The sequence below is a fragment of the Lichenostomus cassidix genome, chromosome 2 (assembly GCF_008360975.1).
Source record: "Lichenostomus cassidix isolate B80296 chromosome 2, HeHo_3.0, whole genome shotgun sequence".
NCBI classification, from domain to species: domain Eukaryota; kingdom Metazoa; phylum Chordata; class Aves; order Passeriformes; family Meliphagidae; genus Lichenostomus; species Lichenostomus cassidix.
The window spans coordinates 61,700,627-61,725,910 of NC_139482.1; the positions used below are offsets into that span (position 1 = coordinate 61,700,627).

The 25,284-nt window shown below is 38.7% G+C and overlaps 1 protein-coding gene across 6 annotated transcripts in view; it reads left to right on the top strand.

Annotated features, from left to right (window-relative positions):
* TPPP (tubulin polymerization promoting protein) overlaps positions 1–25,284 on the top strand; it is a 72,892-nt gene that overhangs the window by 19,005 nt on the left and 28,603 nt on the right. For 4 of the 6 annotated variants that reach the window (XR_014849924.1, XM_085051772.1, XM_085051773.1 and 1 more), the window contains exon 3: positions 23,631–23,784. The exons of the other annotated variants lie outside the window; for them this stretch is intronic. Coding sequence is in view for 3 of the 4 variants with exons in the window: in XM_085051772.1 (XP_084907898.1) it covers positions 23,631–23,784 (154 nt within the window). In the remaining variant the exon portion in view is untranslated. The remainder of the gene's footprint in view (positions 1–23,630; positions 23,785–25,284) is intronic. 6 annotated transcript variants of the gene reach the window in all.

Consider the following 25,284-nt stretch of genomic DNA (forward strand, 5'->3'; position numbering starts at 1 on the left):
AGAAAAAGCAGAACACCCAAGAATAATAGATGCTACTGAGCTCTGACCAGCATTCTGTCATGTTGCCTTAGGAACTTAAATTTCTTTGTTTATTGGGGGTCGACAACTGCTCTGGGAAATTTGATATGTTAGCTATGCCATACAAATACCCCACTTGTTGAATGTAGTTAACATGGTAATAGTAATAGCCCTGATATAAATACCTCTGCTCTTTTTTTAGAAGTGTTACCACTGAGCATGGCAAGAATATGTTTTAAGCACTGCCATAAAACTGCTAATTCTATGGCATTATTAGATAGAAAAATAAAAATATTTCTGTTTACACTGGCATGTTACTATGGTTGCAGGCAGGCCTGGGTGATGTCAGGCCTTGGATCCATTGTGAGCATTTATTTAGGTAGTCATCTCCATGGAAACATTTGTTTGTTTTGATGTTACTATGTGTTAAATTTTAAACAAATTTTTGTGGTTCTATACTGGATTGTTATTGGAGATTAGTTAAGCTACAGAAGCTTTGTAAATATACCTTACTCCCCGCCCTCTAAAATATTCATGGTAAAATATCAGGTGAAAGCATAATTGTCTTCTGAAATTCCATTAGCAGATCCTGATGTTGCTTTTGACGTGTTTTCTTGTTGCTGAGGAAGCCATATATTCTAAAGACCAGAAAACTCTCCTCCGTCTTTTTGAGAAAGGAAAGTTTTGTTCCCATGGAGAATCTTCACAACACAGTGTATTGTGCCCTGACTTTTGAGCAGACCCACCCGTGCTCTGTCCTCACTGTCTTGCATACTTGACTGTTTAGCCTAGTTCCCACAGCCTGGATCAGGTCTCTTCAGGAGCGCTTCTACCTCAGAACAACTGGGCCTTAATGCAGCAGTTCACCATGGCTGCAAGACTCTGGAAGAATTGAAATGGATAATGTTTGCTCTGAGAATCTGGCAAGGAAACTTGGCAAGAATAGTACATGCTTTCCCCATTTGTCAACTGTAACATAATTGTTGTATTTTCTTTTATTGAATAATTATGATACTTCTTGCTTTCTTAATGTGTTTGAAGGGACTAGTACTTTGACACCTGAGCTCATTCAAAACACATATCTATCCATGAGGTTTCTCTGAAGTAAAGAGGCTTTAACAGACATTTTTACTGAAGCCTCTCTTAAATTTTTTAAGTATGTAAATAGGTATGAAGTGGTCTTCATATATAAATGAAGCACATAGTAGTTGCAAGCTGTGTTTTACATCCCTAATGGAGAGATTCTTTTGATAATGACATAGAAAAGGATTTTTGTAATCCTACTTCATGCATGAAGTAGGCATAACAGTTAACTTTTGTAAATTAATATGTCTGCATCAGGAAATAAGTTTTAAGTGGTTATAGAACAATATGCAGAACAAAATCTATTTTGATAAGTCTCAGTCAAATTGTGAAGTTGTGTGTTTTTAGGTAGAAATGTAGGTAAGTTTCAACAGAAAGTGTTCTTTGCCACATCTATATTTTAATTAAAACTGGGGTCAAATTGCCATTCTTGCCCAAGGAGCCAAATGTAATGTTGCCATTTGCACTTTATCCTTCAAAAGCTTTTTATTTAAAAAACCAAAGCAGCTCTTCTTCCCCTTCTGCCAAGAGGCATAAATTCTAAAAGTAAAACAGTGATTACATATGAGAAGGAAGATGGTTTTAAATTCACTTGCTGTTACACCTGCTTGTTTTAGGTGTGTATAATGGGTAAATTTTGTACCCATAACGATGTTTGCTAGTTGGGATTTTAGAAACACCATTTTGCATGAGCAGACATCACATGAAAACCTGTAGATGCAGTGGTGAGTGATTCATTTCCCAGCTGATATGGAATGCTGAATGATGTCATACGCTGTACTATATATAGCCGCTTGTTTGGTATTTGCCACACGTTCTGGCATATTCCACTTGTATGCTACAGGAGCTTCTACTGCTTTAGAGTAGAGGTGGGGGTTTTTTTGGGTTGTTTTTGCAGGTCAGCTTATTGCACCATCATTTAAAACCGCCTGGTTTTCACTTACAAAAGCAGCTATGTGAAATCTGCCTTAGTTTTACTAAGTAAACTAAGTAACAAGCAAATCTTTTCCAGACAGTTAAATGTCAATGTAGACTTTGATTTCATGGATTGAAGTTAAAGATGTTTGAGATGCAGAGAATGAGTCAGCCTTGTCTGCAGCAGCCAGGTGATTGTAAAGTGTAAGATCCTGAGAGGAATGATCAAGATTAACAACAGAATTACAAACCTGAACATCAGAAGGGCGGATCTTGGCCTCTTCATTTTCTCTCTGGAAACTGCCCTGGAGAGTGGAGGTGCCCAGGAGAACTGGTTGGTCTTCAAGGCAGCTTCATCAGAGCACAAGAACAGTTCATTCCCTTGTGCAGGAAGTGGGGCAAACATGGCAACAGGCTAGCTAGAGTCTACATGGAGCATCTGACTGGGCTGGACCACGAGAAGGAGGCACACAAGAAACAGAAGCAGGGAGAGCCTTTGTTGGAGGAATAAAGCCCATGCATGAAGAAACAGAGTGAGGTAAATTAAAGTTCAGGCCAATCAGCATAACCTCAGTCCGCAGGGAGGTTGTGAAGTAAATAATATTGGAAGTTCTTTCTCAATGGACAATGGGCAAGAAGGTGATTTGGTGCAACCAGCATGGATTTGCAAAGGACAAGTCATGCCTGATTGACCTCGTTGCTTTCTCTGATAAAATGACTGACACTGTGCGTAAAGGGGTGTAGTACACATTGATTATGGCAATGACTTGACCCCAGACACATCATCACCAGACTGGTGAGTAATGGGCCGGAGAGTGTGCCAGCAGTCTAGGAGGCAACTCTGCAGGTGATGGTGTCAGTGTTGAGACTTAACCCCAACTGGAAAACAAACCCCATGCAGCCACTCTGTCTCCCCCACCAGCAGGATGGGGAAGAGAATCAGGAGGGTAAAAGTGAGAAAACTCATGGGTTCAATAAAGACGGTTCAATAGGAAAAGCAAAAACTGCTCACACAAGCAAAGCAAACCAAGGAAGTCATTCACCCCTTTCCATGGGCAGGCAGATGTTTAGCCATGCCCCAAAATGCAGGGCTCCATCATGCAGAATGGTGACTTTGAAAGACCATCACTCTGAACATGCCCCACTGCCCCTTCCCAAGGCTTGTATGCTGAGCATGATGTCATATGGTATGGAATATACTATGGGTCAGTTTGGATCAGCTGTCCTGACTGTGTCTGTTCCCAACTCCTTGCACAGCTGCAGTCTCCTCGCTGGAGGAGCAGTAGGAAAAGGGAAGGCCTTGAAACTGTGTAAGTGCTGCTCAGCAATAACAAAAACATTTCTATATTATTAACACTGTTTTCCACACAAATCCAAAATACCAGTTCGTGCTAATCACTGTGAAGAAAATTAACTCTGCTTCAGCCAAAACCAACACAGATGGGGAAACTTCTGAAGGTGAGGTGACAGCAGTCCTTGCAGTGAGTGTGAGTTGTGGCAGCAAGGAAGGGTAGCTGTATCCTGGGCTGCATCAGTCAGCGTGTGTTCAGCAGGTCTGGGGAAGCGATCCTTCCCTTCAGCTTTGGCTTGTGAGACTGTATCTGGAGTGCTGTACCCAGTCAGGGGCTCCCCTGTGGAAGAAAGAGATTGATACACTGGAACGGGCCTGATGCCGGGCCACCAGCATGGTCAGGAGGCTGGTTGTGGTATGTGGTGACCTGTGGGATAAAAATAAGTTTCTTTTTGCTCCTGTAGAGACAATAGAAATGAACTTTTTGTTCTGAAGTTAGAGTGGAAATTTCATAGGGAAAAAGGTGTATGTGTGTGTATGTATGTTGTTTACTCCTAAAATGCAGACATGAGCTAGAAACCCTTCATCTCATAAAGAGGATTAATTTATTATATATGTTGTAACTAGATATATTTAATCTGCTTAGGTGGGTAAAGCTACTGAAAGAATTTAGATGTGGTCTGCTTGGGATGTGATGCTGGCAAATGGAAGTGTGCTCCATCTGATGCAGTTTTTACCATTCCTCAACTTTTTTGTTTGTATTTCCTTAAACGACAATGGATTGACTTGGGAGACCCTAATTAATGTGTTCTTCACATTATCTGGAAGTTTAGGAAGACCATCTTACAAATGAGTTGAAAGAAGTCTCATTAAAGAATGGCCATTAAATCATCATCAAGATTAGTTAAAATGGTGTTACTGTCTAGCATAATTGAAGTGGTGGTGTTTATCATTTTTGTTTGTGTGGCTGTGTCTGTGCACATGCTAAATGGAAGGAACATGAAAGAAATCCAGATAGTATTAGAAGCTTGATCTCTGTTTCTGACTTTCTGCAGAGTTCTAATGCATGTGCATGTATTCCCACAAATTTAAAAACAAAGTAAATATAATTTTTGTATGGAATTCTGGTACAATCCCCCCACCAAAAAAGGATAGACTTTCCCTTTGAATTTTTTTTCCATGTTACAATCATTTTTCAGTGCTCATTTTTACAAAGGTGGTGGATATTAGCAGCAGATGAATAATTTTCAAAACCTTGCTGAGACTGCGAATGTTGGTGCTGATTCTGCAGGCTCCCAGCACATTTTAGTTACATAAAGAAATCTCCATGGGAACTTTTTCTAGGAAGATGTGCTGTTAGATACAGAAGTTTTTATGGTTGAAGGGGCAAATGTAGGAAACCGTTGAGTTTCAGTGAGGAAAGCTGACTGCAGCTGACAGTGTAGCCAGGAGGACTGTGGCTAGGATGTTGTACCTTTCTGATGAGGGGTAACAAGAGCAGCTCACTTGCCACCATCCTTTTTGGCAGTACAGGCACTGCCAGCACTGGTTACTGAAAAGACACACTCAGTCCCTCAGGCAGGAAGGGACTGTTTCTGTGCTCTCTGGACATTTGTAATTCAGGAAAGAAAAACAACCAGAAAACCCTACTGCAAGGTTTGCATCATTAAGTTTCCGCTTAAGCTGTGGAACAGCTTTAAATCAAACCCAAATCTTTCTCAGCGATGGCAAGCAGTGGAAAATATCTTCAGGCAAAGTTGTTTAAGTGGAGCCAAGAGTTCATTGTGAAAGGGAGGGCACTTGGTGTCTTGTTTTGAGTGTGTGATATTCCTGAAGTCCAGTAGGTTTTCTTGGTGCTTTTCCTTCCCAGGAATTGGTTCTGGAGATGCTTTTGGGAATGGTGCCACACTGCGTGCAGAGCTGCCCGGCACAGCTCCCGCGAGCTTGCCGAGGGTTGTGCTGCTGCAGCAATGAGCCCCGTGCAGCTGCAAGTGTGTGGTGCTGCAGTGCCCTGCTTGTGCAGCCCTTTGCACTGTGCCAGGTGCAGAGCTTTTGTGGCATTTGCTTGCGTTTTGAACTGTGAGCTTCATAAATGGGATGGTAACATGTGCTGACAGCAAATGAGGAGCACTGGCTTGGCAGCACTGAATTGTCTTTCCTCTTCTTCTTTGCCTCTAAGTTTGTTCTGGAAGGTAAGGTTCTGAAAGTGTGGGAAATCTTTCAGTCTTACACTGTTGCCTTATTTTCCTGATTGTGGCAGTACAATGCTCAGAAAAGCAAAAAGATTTCTAGTGTGCTCCTTTTCTAGGCAGAAATATAGAAAACTCTAAAGAAAGGGATAGGCCACCGCTGTCATCTGGTGAGCAGGATGTCAGTTTATCTGTTTGTCAGTTTATCTGTTTGTCTCTGCCAATACAGGAGATCATTGTACCGCTTAGTGCCATTTGTGATCATGGGCACCAGCAGCTGCAGAGCGCTGGTGATCTTTGGCACCAGGCTGTGACTCTCATGACACATGACAGCACTTGCTTCATTGCCCAGATGTCTTGGATCTTTATTATATGCCCTTCAGTTGCAAGTACTGCTTAAAAATGAAAATAAGCTAACAAGTATTTTTTGTATTGTCAATATGATATTTTTAATGGTATGTAAAAGACGCATCTGATAGCTTTTATATCCTTATAATTGTATATAAGATGTTTTTCTTGCAGTTAAGAACAGTTGATACAATGATACTGTAACTCTATAGTAGTTCATTACAGCACAACTGAAAAATTTGTATAAGAAAACAAAATGTGTCTGTGCTTATTGGCTGGAATCTATCTCAGTTTTACAGGATCTCCAGATATACTCATTGCAGTTCCCAGTGCAGTACCAATTAACCCTGTAGTTAGCTGCTTTGTGATATTCGAGGTGTTTGTTACTCAGTGTGGGGTGTTTGTTAAACTTCTGAATGGAACCAACAGTGCTGAGAAGGGAGAGTTTATCTGACCCAGACCAGTGTGAGAGTAATATAAGAGGCTACTGATAAGAGGGTCATAGATTAGAGGGTGGGCAGCTCTTATTCATCATCATATGCAGTCTGTATTTCACAAAAAGGTGATGTGTGTTTGCGTCTGCTGGAACAAGCCTCTGTGGTATGGGCTGCCTTAACAGTGGTGGCTGCACTATTTACCATTGCTCTCCCATCATTTCCCATGCATAGCAGCCACTGCTGCTGCAGAGTAAGATAGTTTGTGTCACCCATCCCTATTTTGATGCTTGTTATGGACTGTCTTCCTGTGTTGCAATTTGAAACAAGTAGTAAAGTTTCTTCCAAATTTAAGCTGTTTCTTTTTCTTCCTGTCATGGTTGCTGTATGGAACTAGATGCCTGGGGCATTTGTAATCCAAGCAGAGAGCAGCATGTGTCATTCTGTTGTCATTTGGTGTGGTGCCAACAGAAGGTTTTGTAGGTTTCTAAGCAGTATGCATTGATGAGTGTTTTCAGCTCTACAAGAAGGTTTCTAGGGAGGATGTTTTATTTGATTTTTTTGGTGCCTTTTTATTTTCAGAAAAAAATTAACAGGTGAGCTGGTATTCTTAAAAGAGCCTATAGGTAGGAAAAATAAGAAGAATGGAGTTTTTTGGCATTTATTGGTTCTGTCTTTATTGTTATTATTATTATTATTATTATTGTCTAAAAAGCTTTGTAGGTTGGGGGATAGGTTTCAAGTCTAATAGAACAACATGAGAAGGCATTGAAAGGCAGTATATTCAGAAATAAAGAATTTTGATTCTAGATGTCAAATGGTAGTGAACTGTCTGAGCTTTGAGTTCAGGACATTTTTCATGATAATAATTAAAGATAATGAGCGGTGTCAATGCAAATCTAAAATTAATGACTATGATCTGATTAAATGTTTTTTGTTCCCAGTAAGTCTTGGTACTAGTTTAAAAGGAACAATGGAGATCATTCAATTTAGGTGATCCTTGAGAGGACCAATGCATTTGCCATGTGTTTCAGCAGTTCATCCTTTATTATCTAAAACAAAAATAGCATTACTTTTTTTCTAAGTCTTTATAGTAAAACCAAATGCAAGTTATTTCTTTATCTTTGCAGAAAAGCTGGGACTGTGCTGTCCTCTTCCAGATAGGTTGCTTTTCTTTCATCACTTCACCTCAGCTGAGAGTAATGGGAGAGTTTTACATTATGCTGAAGTGGATGTTGTAGGTGGGAAAACTGTTGAACTAAAATGCACAGAACTTGCTTGATTTTTTTTTTTTTTTTTTTCCAAGACAACAGGCTATGGCCTACTGGGACTCCCCTAACCAGATGAAGAATGTTATGGCAAGCATACTAGACAGTTAAACAAGCTGCTTGGTTTTCCTATTTCTGTACTGAATAGGATGAACTCTGTGTGCTGATTTAACATTCTGGTTTTGAGGCTGACCTTAAAATCCAGCTGGCTGCATCTTCAGTCAACATTGGCCATTTTAAACCCTTTTAAATTTTTAAATTCCTTTCCTGATGTAGGTTTGTGTTCTGTGTCCAACAATACAGCATGCTTGGAAGATTGTTCCTTTTATTTCCCTTTTAGATGCTACACTCTGTTACCCAGTCATTGGCTTCCTTATGTCTTTGAATACTAATCTGTGAAAGCCATAGTCCAGGTGGATAGTGAAGTGATGGTAACCTGAAGTAAACAGCAGAGATATATAAGAGCTATCAGACTTAAGAACTACCCATAGAGAACTGGATTTCTTTAATGTTAGGGAGCATTGGCTTGATATTATCTAACATGACGTTTGCTCTTTTTGGAGGGTTTTCAACTCAATTTATCAAAGCTTTGAGATAAAGAAGATGACAAGATATACTTTCTGGAGACAGTTGCCTAAATAACTTAGGCCAAGTGTTGATTAGATTTCTATATATGCTTGCCCCAGGTGTGATCTCTTAGTCTTGGGAGCAGTCATTTGCTAAAGAGCACAGCTTCTGCAACACACATAGTGATTTTTAAAGGAGTTACAGTACTGACTAACCTCTCAATGGCATTGTTATATGCTGTTGTTTAAGAAAAGGAAGCATACAGAGTGTGCCTGATTTGCATGTACTCAGAAGATTTCTGGCCAGAATTTCTGCTTGTCATCTTTGTTGAGCTCCATTTGAAAATCTGGGAGTTTTTTTGAGCTTTGAAGTGTGAGAGGATTTGACTACTGATGCCTCTGAAGGAGTGGACGCCCTATAACTGCTGCAGGTTAGAAAGGCATAAAGACGTAGTTTTTGTAGATGTGATCTCAGAGCCTTGTTGACCAGTAGGTATAGGGTACTCTGTAGTTGTAGGATAAGATGTTCAGGAGTGCATAAAGCTTGCTTTGCTTGTGTTCTATTCTGTCAAACTTCGTTAAGTAATTGAAGGAGAGCATTAGCCTGAAACATTTGCTGTTGAATTCCTACTGGTTTTGCCATCCTTACTATGAGACATTAACCATAAATATATTCATCAATTACTTAAGCTAGTTTAAATTGACTGCTTGTATGAACATTCTTAATGTAGAGCTTCTGTAATAAAAATGACCAACATGTAACCCTGTAAATATGGTTGTCAGTTTTGTGGTTTGGGAGATTTCAGAGTAGACCTGTGCAGGCTGGTATATGCAACACAAAGCATAAAAACAAACTGTGTAATATATACATGGCATTGTGGTAAACTATTGGTTTTGTACCATTGTGTTTTCTTGCAAGAGCCAGTTTTCAGCTGTTTATTATAGGTTGTGAAGATATACTTGACTTGCTGACGAACAGCGTCTACGCTATTGACAGTGCTGATGGAGGGTGAGAGACCATACATTGAATTAGATACCATGAAAATTCAGCAGTTCTCCTTATTCAGAAGATTTTGTGCCACAACTAAGTTAGCATGTACTTGGAAGGTAAGAGAGTTTTCTCACATGCACTGGAATAAGAGCACAGAAGTCTAATACTAATTGCACCATTAACTGTCCACTATTTAGCAAACTCGCCCTTCTATACAAAACTTTATGGGACTAGATACATTGAATATTCTTGAACCAAGATAGCAGTGGATGATAGTTTGGAGCAATACTTCGTAGCTTCTGCTGGTGAAATCAGAGGCTTTGAAGAAAACGTTAGTTTTTGAATTGAGATAGTAATTCAAGAAAAAAAGGATGTGAAGCCTCATTTTCTGAATGTAAGTAACTGAGAGCTGCTGGAGATTGCCAGTGTAAGAATGTACTAACTCGTGTTTGGAAATGAGTCAGAAACTGCCCTTTCTATAAAGCAAAAGTCAAGAGGGCAGCGCATCTTACCCAGCACTGGCTTGATACCATCCTTCAATAGCTGCTGGTCTAAATAAGTTAGAGATTTCCAAAAGAGTGTATACTTTCACAATTCATTCCGACATCTTGGAGTCTTCCTAATTGTTCCTTGTCATTTTTTTTTGTGATGATGGTGTCTGCAACTATGTGGGTAAACCTCCATTTATTGTAAATTTTTGTGTGTTTTGTATGGAGAAGTGTGATGTAAATGAGGGAATATCTGTACTAGTATCAACTGTCATAATTTTCTGCCTTTCTTCTGGATTGGTTTCAGATGCACGAGTCAGCACTGTAAAGACCGATACACAGATCTTTAATCCAGGGGAGGTGATAGATCCCCACAGAGAATTTGGTCACTCTCTGTTTATAGCTTTCACATTGTGCCAAGACATTATTGGCATGGTCTGTTCTGCAGATTCTGTGGCACAACAGAGAATTCCGTTTGGAAAATGTGTTCCCTGCTTTGGACACAGAGAGAGGATCAATCGTTCTCACCCAAGGAGTCAAAATGGCTTCTTTCTGAGGCTGGATGTAGCTTTATTGTAACTACCTGATTTCTAGAGGCTTTCTCTAGAGTTGAGATTTTTTTTGTCTGGAGATGGGTAAAACTCTGTGCTTTGCAAACCCTGTATTTTTTCTCTTCAAATTGATGCTTTGCCTATGTTGAATTATTTAGATCTCTGAGCTCATCGCATGCCCTTACTACTTGCGAGGTATACTGGGGCTTCCTGCAGGTGTTCTTGGTTATGATTAGTAGGGAGATCTTCATTCAGATTCAGGGTTACATTGCCAATTGCAGCAACCTTGTGTTGACGTGGAAAGTGCCTAGAGATGGCTCTTGAGGTATACAAAATAAGTAAGTTATCAAATGCATTAGCTATTTTTTCCCTAAGCTGTGCAAAGGTAGATGTCTATCTCCACAAGATGTGGTAAGGAGAAATGATAAAGGCATAGCAGAGAAGCTTATTAAAGAATATTCTCTGCATTGGCAATAACAGACACATGGAATTAGATTTAGACTTGTGGGTCTGTAGAAGAAATGAGGTCTCCTTTCTTATGTGCAAGTGTTACGTGGCTTTTGCTGCTCTGTAATTTGGCCTTAAGATTTCCCATCTGCACTTTTTAAAATAGTATTGTTCTCGACAGGGTAATGCCTCTTCAAATACTCTCCTACTCTCATTGTAAAGACTGTTTTGGCCATGGTCTACCTATTCTTCTGTCTCGCTTTTTGTTTTGTAAATGAGAATGCTGGCAATGCAGACAATTGCAGCTCTAATTGCTGTTTCACAAGACATGAAGATCAAAAGGACATGGGGATCAGGACATGATTGTCAGTTTTGTAGTTTTAACAGAGGTTGAAATCTGCGTTGCAAGGAGCAGACAGAATTCAACAAGATTGGAGACTGCATATTTAGAGCTTTACTGTGACCATCTGATTTTCCTTTTCATATGGGAAGGCAGTCTTCCAGTAGGGGAGAAATACAGAGTTTCTTCATTATTTCTATTCTATTTCTTGTTTTGTTTGAAAGAGAAAATGTGTTTCACAAACACACTTCCTTGAAGACCTGCAGTCTGGATTCTCCTTTCTTGAAGGTTGTGATTTGGTCCTTGGCTGTTGGTTATGACAAAGTTTTGTGTCTTTCTCTGCATGTGACCTATGGATATGGACTTAACACTGTAGTTAGTTTCTCTTTTTTCACTTGGTTTGTCATTCTTGATTTCACACCTTTCTATCTGCAACCATGGTCAATGATTCCTACCGACTGAGACTGTGCTGGTGTCAGTTAACACCAGCTGTCTATTTTTAATGCTGCCACCTTCTCATATTGCCAGCAAAAAGTGTTAGCAGATATACATACATCCGTGTTTTCTCCATGTCACCAGGATCACTGAAACAACTTCTCCCACAAACACACACCTCTGTTACTTGGGAGAGTTCACTATCATTGAGCTGTCACTGGGTTCAGAAATTGCTTTTGTGGTTAGAAGTGATCTGACATTGAAAACAATCCAACTCTGTGAAATCCTTTGGAAAAACAGGAAAGTTTTTGTTATAAAACCACCTGACAATGATATTTTCTTATTGGGACAATCTGATAAAACTCTTGGGTTTAAATTCTGTGTTATTAAACTCTAAAGGAAAATTACATCTTGGATTAGAGGACTGCTGCTCTGGCTTTCATAGTAGCATTTTTATAAGCAATGAGTTGCTTACTGCTGAGCTTGGCTGCTGAGCTGAAGTCCCTAAATACATCAAGCTGTGTTGCTTAATGTTTAGATCATGTTTCAGAAAAGCTATGCAAAGCTATTTTTGAAAAATACATATAATATTTCCTATCTATAGTATTAAATGGTATTGTACCTTTCTCACAAAAAACACACCCAAAACCAGTCTGTAACTGGAAATATTTACTTGGAGGGTAGGGAGGAATGTCCTGGATACCTCAGCTATCAGACAGAGCTTTCTGAATTTCTTGGCCAAGGAATATGAGTAAACTTGCTGTGTCCTGGCAGTATGGTCATTAACAAATAGCTGCCATGCCTGAATAGTAGAGTGGTTATGCTCTATATGAATTCAAGGTTGTGTTATTTATCCCTTTCCCTTCATTTTTCTTGTCGTCAGCCAGGGACTTCTTTACTTTATATTGACCAATGTAATTTCTGAATTAGGACGGAAGTTTTGTCAGAGGCCTTGCTGAAATAGTGTTCCAGACATCTTTCTCCACAGGAACAAGCAATAAAATGTTTGAATTGTACTTGTGGTTTTACTTGAGCTTCATAGTGATATAAAAACGTCCCTACAATACTCACCCTTTGCCTTGCAACCATTTTGCATTGTATTTTGCATGCTGCTCTGATGTGGATTGGTTCAATGTAGGAAAAATGGCTAAAAATTTCAGAATTTATAAAATTCCTGTCTGGAAATTTAAAATCCCTCAGGGTATAGACATTGTAAGGATACAGAGCTAGGCTTTTTGCTGGAACATCACAAAATCCGAGGATGAAGACAAGAAAGAAATTCCAGGGGAGTTAGTAGCACATAAAGTAGGGTTTGTTTTTTTCATGTAATTTTAAGGAAAAACTGAGAGGAGAAAAAATTTTGGATAATATGTTTCTATAAAGAAGCTTGGACCCTTACTGTTGTTCTGTAATAAAGAGTTGGATTCAGTTATTATTCTGTCCCTTGTGCAGTGGTTTACTTTCAATGTCCAATTCAGTTCTTAATGAAAGCATAATTTAAACTCTAATATCTTGAGACTTAAGGAGTTAAGATCTTACTGTGTCCAGTCCTATTTAATAATGCCATTGTTCTTTGTCCCCTTAAGTTTGAATTTTCTCTAAATCAGGTAGGATGTCATATCATATAACCATTCAGTATCTAGTTCTTAGATACAGAGCTTTTCTGTTCTGAGTCTCATTAATAAAAAAAACCACTCTTTTATGTAACTCTTTGTTTTCTGTTGTGAAAATTTCTCTTTTTATTCCCCAGTAAATGTCATGTCCTGTTCTTGGTTAACTGGTCTCTTTAAAAGAGGTAATGTCTTCCCTGAACGTCAACACAGTCAAAACGTCAATACTGTGTGTAGAGTGAAAGCAGTAAGGAAGGTTAGTGTTCACCAAATGCCTGAGGGGACTGGGTGCTAACATGAAAGTTCATTAGGTTGTGTCTCTCTTCTGTCTCTGAGTGTAAATATAAATTCAGGTTAGTAATATAAATGAAGTGCTGAAAAATAGCTAGTAATCTGAAAGCTGTCCTTTGAGGATCTTTTTCTGCTCATACTTATGAAGAGTTTTATATAGTTTCTATGGATTAAGTACTTGGGATCGAATGCATTCGCTTCTGCTTAGAGGATGTTTGGCCACGCAGCATTTGCCTTACCCATGGTCATGGCTTGTCGCAGTATTCTAGTTTTCTTTCAACAGTGTTCATGTTGGATGTTTCTCGCTGTTGAACCGTTAGCAGAGTGCAAGAACCAGGCCGTGTCGAATGTGGCAAATTTCTGATTTTATTAATTAATTCTAAAACTTACATAGATGTTCAAAGATCGTCAGGATTGGGTCAGTTCAAAACCTCCCCCTAGGCTGATTGGCCAGGCTTGAACTGCCTATCTTTCCAGAGACCGTTTCAATAACATCCAAACTTTATCTTTGTTTATAGAACACAGGAAGAGGAAGAGAATTCCCATGGGAAAGAGTCTGTGCTTGCCACAGATGTTGTTTCATTGTACTTTGATTGGTCTCATTTTTAACTAAATATTTTCACACTAAGTGTGAAATCAGGAGACTGAGTCAAAATAAACTTGACTGCTGGTTTTTTTGGTTTTTGTTTTTTTTGTTCTGGGGCATGAATGAGACATGTCAGCTCACATGGGATTGCTGGTGAGCTCTAGAAGGATGCCTTATCTGGGTATCCTACTTTTCTTCCCCTCAGTTATCAGGCCATGTGTTCGTGTGCACTGCTTTAACTGGTGGAGAAAGTACAGGTGGTGTTGGTGCTTTGGCCTGTCCTCTCAGCTGTAATGCCTTTGCCCTAAGCCCCTGCACTGCAACAGCAGAAAGAGCTTTTGAAACTGTAGTTGTTGTATCAGCTTTTTCAACTCTCTGAAGGTAAAATGGTAAGTAATATTATATGAAAATAGCTTCTTACCACTAGCTTGTGTGGTAAGCTCAGCCTGGGGAAGACTGACAAAGTGATTAGATATTGAGAGTGCTTAGTAAATCTTCAACTATTCTAAACTGCTTTAATTTATTTGTCTGAGGCTGACTTACTGAGCACTATGACATCATCCTCTTGGATTTTTTTATTTTGGATATGCTTGGTGGTGTCTCTGGGAGTTGTGCACTCTATTGGATTATTACACTGTGGTTAGTTTCTGCTCCCTTCCCCTATGATGTGTGTATGCCTAGCCTAGTGCATATCCTTGAGATGACAAGAACCAAAGAGAACAGTAAATAAAGTGAGCCTTCCGTAGAAGAAACCAGCATATAAGCCAGAAGCCTGATTTTGAGACATTTTCTTTCAGTTTCAGCACTAGTTTGTCCCCTACCATTTGTGTCTAAGACCTGTCTGCAGCCTCTTCTTTGAATTGCTCCTAATTTCCTACATAATTTTGTACTTTGGCTAATGTTCCTGCTAGTATCACTCACCCCTTCCATGTCCTTTAATATTCTAACTTCCACCCAAATAGTGCTGTCAAATGGTGTCAGTCCTTCAGGCACCCAAGAGATGGATTTCTGTGTTACTGAACATTGTCTGCAGTGTTGGATCTTTGATCCAAACTCATTAGATTCTTTTACAGGAGTAGACAGCATTGTAAAGGAGTGATAAAATTGTCTTCTATCTGCTGTGTGTGTACAGTTTTTACATTCTTTGTATAGGGTCCACAGGATTGACAACCAGAAGGTGATCTCTCTTCTGTAGCAAGGAAAACCTGAAGTATTCCCAGACTACTTGATAGCATGTTTCTGTTTCTTTCAAAACTGGGGTATATGCCTGTCATGCCACTTGCAAACTCCTTGGATGTAAGTTGGGGCATGTGTTTTCTTCAGGCTTCACAGAGTTTTCCTAATGCTTCTTTTTATCAGTAGCTAACCATTACATGGATCTTCATTATTAAATATTCAAGTGTAACTTTATTTTTGTTCTCTTAAACTGAAAAAAATCCCAAACAAATAGGAAATAAGTGGATTCTGTTACTCTCTTTAAGCTAATTTAATCTTTTCCTCTAAGCAATATATAACGATCAGATCTGCTGTCTGCTTGGACTTTGTCTTTTCCTCATCCTCTCTAAATCCCATTGATCTTTTTAACTTCTTTAACTCATTCTAGGATTGGCTTTCCTATGGAAGCTTTTACTTATTAATGTTTTTGCCCAGTCATATTCTTTCTTCAGTCCCCTTCTGTTCCCTTCCCAATACTATTTTATCTGATAAGCTCATAGCTGTTGGGTTTGTCATTTTTTGAATTTCAGATTTTATTTTAATGGAAATGAATTTTCACTGTGAGTGAAGCATGTAGGAAGGAAATGCTAGAAAAAAACAGGCAAGGGGAGAGAAGTGTTAACCTCAACTGTCAGAAAATAGAGGTTTTGTAAGAGAAGCCTAAAATATTTTAAGTTGCAATGAAGTCTGATAAAGGTACCAGCTGCTAGTTTAGTGAGCTGCTAATGTGCTCTTGCTTCAGATTTTCACAACATAGCAGCTGTCTGAGCTTCAGATACTTAAAATAAACTGGGCATACTCTGCTTTACACTTGTGCTGTAGTGAGACAGAAAGCACCTGGAGGGAAAACTGGCTGTTCCAGGTTCAGTTCCTGAGGTGTTCTGCCCTTGTGACCCACTCCCAGAGAGGTTTCTGTAAGTCATGACTATTTGCAGTGATACAGTGAGAGAATTTTGTACTGCGTTTCGCGTTGTGCTTGTCTTGTTTTGCTTTCTTGGAAAACTAATAATGGCATTCCCTTGTGGTCATGGGATGTATGAAGCAATCTAGTCCAACTCCTGTGGCATGATTTGGCCAAGATGCCATCTATCTGAGACAGAGTCTAATTGTGTAGGTCATCTAGATGTCTTCATTGTCAGTTGTACTCTTCCTCTCAAAAGAATCCACTTGTGGTAAATAGCCATGTAAAGGTGCCTGTGTTCCAGAAGTGACCACTACTTCAGCTGAAGATCTCTATTGTAGCTTCTTCCGAGGATCATTTTTTTTAAGGTATCTTCTTTCCTAAAAATTTGCCAAATTACTCCTGCTTGCATCAACATACAGATATTTAATTTCAATATCCCAGTTTTACCCATTAATTGGGCCGAAGTCTGATGCAAGGTGATACCTGAAGTTTTGTTATCCTAATTTTGTTTTTTTAACCATGTCTCTTTAGAGCTGTTAGTGTTCTGCAAATAACCTGATATTATTAAAGTAGTTTTCTCTGCCTTGCCCATCTATCTTCAGCTGTATTTGTAAAATTTATACACAAGCCTGTGCTTTGGGTTAATCATACATTGTTCAGTTTTATCCAAAAAACTGTTCTCCTCTTCATTTTTAAGGGGTTTTTTGTACTATATATCTAAGGTTTTTTATTTTGTTTTTGACTGTTACACAGCAAAAACCAGACTGTCACAGGATATCATAAATACTCCATTACATTGGAAGGTTCTACCAGCTACCTAGGGACCTACCTTTAGTTTGGAGCTTTTTGGCTGTGAATTATCGTGTTGATAGCCAGCAGTAATTCTCAGCTGTATAAGACAAGAGAAAGTGAAAATTGTAAACCACAAAAAGAGAAAAATAAACCACCAACCCTGCAGCATAATCTGCTTCCCAGTTAAACAGCCTTGGACTTTGTGGTGATAACATTACAGCAGGCGTTCTTGGAAAAAAAAAATACATCTGTTAGATGAGTGTTGTATTTTGCGGAGACCAGTACAAACCTATTTTGCTTCAAGGAATTTGTCTGTGGTACCTTATGATTGTCAACGTGTACAGTAAAAATAGCACTAGCAATTGTTATCAACATACATGATGTTTATAGACCACATCATGATGACCTGGTTTGCTTTTACAAATAGCAAGGAAGAGAAAGTATCTCTTCTACTAAACAAAGAAAGAGGAGTGAATGATCTGGGCCATAATACAGTAATAATAATAAAGTTGCTGCTGTAAAGTGGTAAATAAGAAAAATCTTTGTATGAAAATTGGGGAGTTTCAGCTATAGGGAGTTTGTAGTATGGCTTTTTAAGATAAAAGAGAAACAGCTCAAGTTTGAAGTCTGGGCTGAATATCATTAGGAAATATGGCTTTAGTTAACCCTTAGGATAAAACGCCTGACTGATGGTCTTGTTCTCGGTGATGATGCCTTTATATGATTAATTTGAATAGTTTTCCATGATTAATTCTGATAATTTAGAAATGTTTCTTAGTATTAGTTAGCATTTGCCTGCACAGATGCGGGAGCAATAGTGGCAAATCAGAAATAGCCTGATCAGGCTTATTGTGCCAGTAAGTGAGAAACTATGACAAATAAGCTGCCCGTGCATTCTCTTGCCAGTGTGATCCTTCATTCTGTTTTCTGAATGCATGAGACTGCCTCGGGAAGGGAATAAATATAGGAAGTACCCTAGTCCTGTTAGTTCTAATTTGCACAAAAAGATGCTGTTGATTTTTACTTGACTGCTCAGTTGACTGAGACACTCAAGTTCCTGGTGAATTTAGAATAAATAAAACTTATCAACAAAACTGCTTCTGTTAGAGTTTATGCAAAAACATTTGATGGGCTTTCACCTCTAGTTATGGTGTCTTCAGACCCTTTTCAGACCTGTTATACTCCTTAAACCTTTGTGGATGGATGACAATTTCCACAGCAGAACAGTCCTGCTCTAATCCTCTCTGGCATGCTAACAAAAACAGAAGCTTCTCTCAGTAATTCTACATCCTCTTCCTTCCTCTTACATCTTCAATGTAAGAAAATAGAAAAGCATCGTACTGTGAGGGAATTTGGGATGACTTTTTGTAGCTCGGAGATTACAGCAGGATCTATTAAATTGTAGACTTCGTTGTATTAACACTGAACTGTTTTAGTGCTGTGGAGATAAAGATATCTAATACTGGTCAAGGGTTTTGTGTATTGGGTGTGTGGAGTGTATTTGTGTAGCTGTTCAGCTGAAATTGTGGACAACTGTTACTCCAAATAGTATTCGAGTCCACAATATCCATTTGCAGCAGTCACTTTCACGCTTATGAGCTCAAGGCAGTGTTAATAGTAATATTTGCTAATGAAAACTGCATCACTTGCTATTCCAATCTACTTTGGGGCAATGTTTGATGTTTTGCACGTTGTTTACTGTGCTAATGTCCAGACACAGAACTGATGCTTTTATATAGTTGAGCTTGGGCTCCCAAGAGCAAACTGACGGTTTCAAACTTTAGTTCAGAATCTCCCAGTCTGTAGTGGCCATATGTGGAGAGACTTAACAAGGTAGTGGAAGTGATGGGAAGCTTCCTAAAATTCTTCTGAGTATTTTCATTATGTTCCCAAATGTAGGCATAGATACAGGAGGATGTCATTAGTGTACCATGAATGCAGTTTCCGTCCCTGGATGATGCATTAGAGTAATTCTGTTAGTTGTAAGAAGCAGAGCTTAAAATAGAATGGTATGTAAGAATGTATCCTTTCTAAACATAAAGGTTTCTTTGTGTCATAATAAAGTACAGGGCTTTAAAAAAATTTAGTATTATTGTCCCTCATATATATATTGTTCTTTTCATTGAAGTGGCCAACTTTATGACACGTAGTTTTGTGAAAACCTTTTTTCTCCCCTACCTTCCCTTGTTTGGTGCTATTTTCCATTTTGTCTTATTTTCTGGTCAGTTTTAATAATAATTTCCAATGTCTGATTTTAATTTTTTTTTTTAATATACAGTTCTTTGTGTTTTCTATACTAACTCTCAGGAATGCTAAACCTAAGGGGATGAGTGTTAAGAGCTAAGCGATCACCCCGGCATACTTATTTGTTGAGAAGCTGTTTGAACTTGTAACACTTGGAAAATGGAAGTCAATATATTTGTTTCATTATTCCCATGGAAATGAGATATTTATAATGAACTTCTAAAAACAAGTTACAAATATACACAAAGAAGCTGATTCTTGGTAGCAGTTGCCTAATAGGAAGAAATTAGTTTTTTGGGGGGGTTATGGGTTGGGGTTTTTTTCTTTAGTTCACGACTTCTGTAAAATTGGTATTAGTAAGGGGTTTCCTGAATGTGAACAGGGCATTAGAAATGGTGAAAATAAACTGGGGGTATGACAGCCTTATGTGTTATGCAGTGTTTGTAGTATTATAATTTTTCATACAATAGTTTGAGTTGGAGGGAGCCTTTTACAGATCATCAAGGTGAACACCACCACCTCCCCCCTTCCCCCAGTGAGCAGGGACATGTTGGATGAGATCAGGTTTCTCATAGTCCCATCCAACCTGACCAGGGATGGGCCATCTACCAGTTCTCTGGGCAACCTCTTCCAGTGTTTCACCACCATCCTAAGAAACTGTCTTCCTTATATCCAGTCTGAATCTACCCTGCTTTAGTTTACAAGCATTACCTTGTCCTATCACAACAGCCCTGCTAAAGAGCCTGCCCCTATCTTTCTTGTAAGCACCCTTTCAGTACTGAAAAGCTGCAGTAAGGTCTCCTGGACCCATGTGTCCACCAGATTAAACAACCCCAACTCTCTCAACTTTTCTTCAGGGCAGTGGTGTTCCTTCCCTCTGATCAACTCTGTGGCCCTCCTCTGGACTTGCTCCAACAGGTTGATGTCCTTCCTGTGCTGGTGACTCCAGAGCTGGATGCAGTGTTCCTAGTGGGCTCTCCCCAGAGAAGACCAGGGGGGCAGAATCCTCTCCCTTGCCCTGCTGCCCACGCTGCTTTTGGTGCAGCCCAGGATACAATTGGCATTCTGGGGTGGGAGTGCACATTTTTGGCTCATGTCCAATTTTCCATCCAGTAGTGCTCCCAAGTCATTATCCCTGGGGTGTTTTTGTGGACCTGGATGGGAGAGAGTGTAAATAAAGGTTCGTTGAAAGACTTTCCCTCTGTCATTTCTACCTACTCAGTCAGTTTTCTCCTGGGCATTCAACCCATGACTGTACAGACAGAAGAGAGGGGAGTATGCTGTTCTAGTTAGTAATCACGATAACAACTGCTCAGAGCTCTTTGAGACCTGTTTCTAGAGACAGGAGGGGTGTAGGATTGCTGCTTTATAATTTAGATGCTGGTACCTGGCATACATGTACCATACCTCACATACCAAAAGTGCCAGAACACATTGTGTTCCTAGGGTTTTCCACAAGACTTGACATACGTTGCAACAATAGGGTTTTGAAGGTAATGCTTTACAAGTGGATCTGATAATATTGTAATAGATGATGGAGCAAGAGGGGGGATATATTTGGAGTGTAGAAAAAGATAAATTTCAAAATTAAAGTAGTTTCATTTAAGAAACTTGGGATATGGTTGCAAAAATTCCTTTACTCCCAGTCCTGTTTTTGGCATCACTCCAATTAATGTTGTTTGCTGGTAAAGGATATCAGCTACAATGAACATTTGTTTCTTTTGGGGTCCAGCTGCAATACTACATTGGTCATATATGTGTCCAGTTTTTGGTTATACCTTAAGCTGGAGGGGAAAAATCCACTCATTTCCTTACCCCATGTAAGTGACAGGGAAAAGACCGAATGTCAGAGGTAGGTATACCTGTGTCTTAGACCAGATGTTCTTTGTTCCTCTTGGCAGCCTTATTTATCTATTTTTCCTTTCAATACACACACACACACAAAGGTTACGCTCTTCTATTTTATAAGTGTCCAACCAAAAATTCTTCATGTGTTAATAGAACCCTGAGATCAGTTCAGTTAGTTAGAGCATGGTGCTAATAGCAACAAGGTTGTCAGTGTGATCATTTAAGAGATGATCCTTGTGGGTCCCTTCCAGCTCAGAATATTCTGTGAAAAATAAATGGGTCAACATGAATTTCTGCTGGTTTTGCTGAAAGTGATCATTCTCTTTCCCATTGTGATGATCCTGACTGATGATCTGAGCTAAACCTATGTGCTACAGAAAACTGCGTTTGAAAGGCCTGTATGGTAGACTTGGCTGTGAGTCTGTAGAGAGCGAGGGCCTGAGGGTGTTGTAATACTGAAGCTTCACTATGATTGCCAATGCTTTCTTTTTCTAAATAAGAGGCAAAACAAAATGAAGTTTTGACCTCTTGAGCTACTTAAAAGTTCTTGGACAAGTTTCATCAGAAGAGGGATGTTAATCCTGTTAATGAGAATCCTGGAGAAATTCCAGGTAGTTAACTGTGGTTTATTCCATGTGTCTTTCTGATTAATGAAATGCTTGATTATATTCTTTATTTCTACTGTCATGATGTTCTTTTACTAGCTATTCCCATGAGATACTCCAGCACATGCTTCACCTAAAGCAGACAAGTAGTTGCAAACAGCAATGTTTGGTCAAAAAACACAGGAGGTTTGTTTTGTAGGGGTTGCTGAGGTTTGCTGCATATGTTGGGTTTCATTGAAAATAAAGAATACTAGTAATGAATAATTATGTAAAGGGCTCCCTTAGTGTTGAATTTTATTGTGGATAGCCAATTTGTCCTGGTTTTAACAGCCTGGGGTAAAATTTCATTTTTTGTTCAATTAAGTGAAATAGGAATAATTTTCTAACTGTTGGTCACTAAACCAGAAATCTCACTTCCCCTTTTCATTAGTGGAGGCATCCTCCAGCTGGGAGGTATTTGACCACTGAAGGTATCTAAGAGAAGATCAAAGATAAATCTGTGACAGCTGAATTGCTCCTCGCAATGGTCTTTTTGCCACTTGAATTAAAATTAGATTTCTGTGTACTGCTTTTCTAGCCCAAAATTTCTGTTGGCAGTGTACACTTTCTCTATCCTAGCATCTATTGTTTATTCCTATATAAACAGCTGTCTCTGTTGAAAGGACTGGTCTGGTTTGTGTGGTGGTGGCTGGTTATTTTTTCCCCTGATTTATTCCCTCGAAATGTTCTCCAAATTGACATAAAAAGAAATGCTCAAGCAGCAAATAAAACTTGTGTAGTTGTATGTTTCCCAGCAACATGGACTTTCAAATATTACTTCGAGAGTTTTGTAATATTTTAAACGTTTTCTGCTTTTGAAGATGGTACTCTTTAAGATTATATCAGCATAAGTATCTATTTGAAAATGTTTCTATTTGATCTGTTAAATTTTAGTTCAAAGTATATGGCAAAATTTTGGGGTGTAAATTCTTATTCAAAAGATCAGAGCATCTGTAATTTACTAATACAGGAAAAGGTGTAGTTTATGTCTGCTATAACTCATAAAAGCTAAAAATCACTGAGTTTTTTTAACGGTGAGTAAACTCTCTAATGCTGTCGCTTCATATCTGAATTTTAAAATGAGGAACACTAAAAATAGTTTAATATTATGGAATTGAATGGAACAGTATATACTCCACATCATTACCTCCTGCCTAAACAGAATATTTTAAAATGCTAGAAAGCAGACATTCATGAACCTCCTTTTGGGTAAACACATCTCTGTAGTGGATGCTGAATTTCTTTGTAAGAGTTCTGGCAATTGCATTCTTTGGTCTGATGGACCAAAAAAGATCTGCAGGAATGACAGTATAAACTGGTGTTTGTAAAGTGTGAATTTCCCGCTTGTCAGATTTTGCACCACACACTTGTATACCAAAACTCTCTCCATTAAAAGTAAATATAAGTAATTTACTAATGTAAAAATATGGTCTTCCTATTAGTGAAAACTACAGCAAGTAACCAGCTCTGAATTTCTAGGAGGTTTATGAGTTTACCAGACTACTATATTGAGTTTTCTGTGGACCTGTGAATGTTTTTTGAAGATGATGGTCTATGAAGGAAAACAGGTATTGAATTTAAATGTGTCATTTAGAAATTTGTCAGTCTTCAATTAAGGAAGAATTTCAAGTTTTTAAACGCTTTTCAGTAGTTTGCTTTACACAATAGCATTATTCTTAATTTGCTGTGAATACATGAATAGTGACCTGTAAATAATTTGATAACCAGGTATTCAAAGAGGATTAAAAAATGGTAAATAAAAAGAAGCACCTGAGATGCTTCAATAATTGTCTCGTACATGCAGGCTTTACAAGTGATCAACCAAATGAGGCTATATTTAATTTGATGAGCTGCAGGCATCTTGACAGCAGATCAGGTCCCTCTATTTCCTCTTTATTTCTGAACATTCATGAAGGGAGGTTTGTAAAGTGCTATCCTACTGATGTACATATAAAAATACAGCGAGATTCCTGGGATATGTTTTATTTGATGCCATAAATGGGCTGCATGGGTCTTCCTGTTCTGTTGGAGTTTTCTGTTGTTTACTGCAGTAAACTGAAACCATTCTGCTATTTTTGGAATGCTTTTTGTGCTCTCTTGTAATTTCTTTCAATTGCTGTGTGTTTCAACAGGGGAAAGTCTGTAAGAACTATTAATTTTGAGCAGTTTAAGGAAGCTCTTCAAGAACTCTCCAAGAAGCGATTTAAAGGCAAAAGTGATGAGGAAGCACTTCAAGAAATATATAAACTAATTGAAGGAAAAGGCCCAGGTCTAACTGGAGTAACGGTATGTTACTGATCTAATGGACAGATTGTTTCTACCTGTCCTTTGTTCTACTGCAGTGATGTTATGTTCACCTGCTTCCCTTTACAATCCACAAATCCAATTTCTCTGTGAGACTGAAGGCCACAGCTGCTAAGCAGAATGGGAGCAAAGACTTTGCAACAGCTGAGTATTTCACTACTGTCTTTTTGTGTGGCACTGTTGTTGCTCCTTCTAGGAGTTGTAGTACTACCTAGCAGCACCGTCAGGAAAATTCGGAGCTCTTGTGTATGCATAAAACAAAGAAACGTTCATGAAGACTGGTGTATCCAAATCAAAAAGAGTAGAACGACATTAAATTTAGAGCCTCAATAAACAGTTCTAAGGTGATTTGTGAAATAAAAAAAAGACTAAAGCAAAGGCATCTTAAAATACATTTAATTACATCATGTGTATCCCAGAACACTGGAAATCTGGGAATAATTATCATGCGGTCCAGTCTTTGTTTCCTGTTTGTTCCAAGTCTGTCAGAGCTATAATGTTCTTTCTTTTTAATTTTAAAATATTGGTATTAAGCCTTGTCTGTGAAAAGGAGGCTATGAAGCCTCGGTGCATAAGTTTGGTTGTCCTTCTATCAGGCAAGGCAAGCTTTCATCCTGTAGTTTAGGAGATACTGGAGTGTTTACCATCAGCTTGAATACTTCTTTCAGTTTAGTTCATCTGCTTAAAATTTGTGAATCTCCAGAATTTTGGCTGTAAAGCTGTGAATGAAAATATAATATCTTCAGGAAATGGTTCTCTACAAATGATCAGTGTAAAAATCAAGTGAAAAGATCTCTTTTGAGTTGTAAAATAAGTCAAATTTTTACAAGATTTTATTTTATTACTCTCATTTAAAATGTGGTAATTTTGATACAGACTTAAAATATTGAATCTTCCTTTTTGTTCTTCACTTACCTTAGTATATTTGAATAAATTTTTCATCTGTTCTGGGATTCTTACTTCAAATTGTGTACATTCTTCTAGGCCTCACTCCTGATTCCATTTTTGGTATTTCAGCAGGCGGACATTGAAATGATCAGTGTCCACTACTAAGGGAACAGCTTCTTTCTGTGTGGGGGACGTGGATAAGAGAGCTTTGCAGATGCAGAGTAGTATCATATAGGTTCTGCAGAGGTATGCAAGTGTGCCAGCAGCAGGGAGAGAAGAATGGAGGGGGAATATGAGCCAACAATGTGAGGCTTGACTGTACTCCTGTAGTATGTGCAGTTCTGGGGAGAGTTGAAGAAGTGAAGAAAGGGGGATCAGAATATCTTCTCCTCTTACCTGGAAAAGTAAGGGGCAGGAGGCAGAGGTTAAAAAGTAAGGACATTGCAGACTGGGAGTATGTGTGTATGTAAAACCAAATTTCATGTTTGTTTTTTCATGCTGATTTAATTCCTGGATGGTAAAAATGACCCACGAACTTGGCTATTAAAGGCATTAAAATGAATAAATGAATACATGGCCACCCTCCCCCTGCAA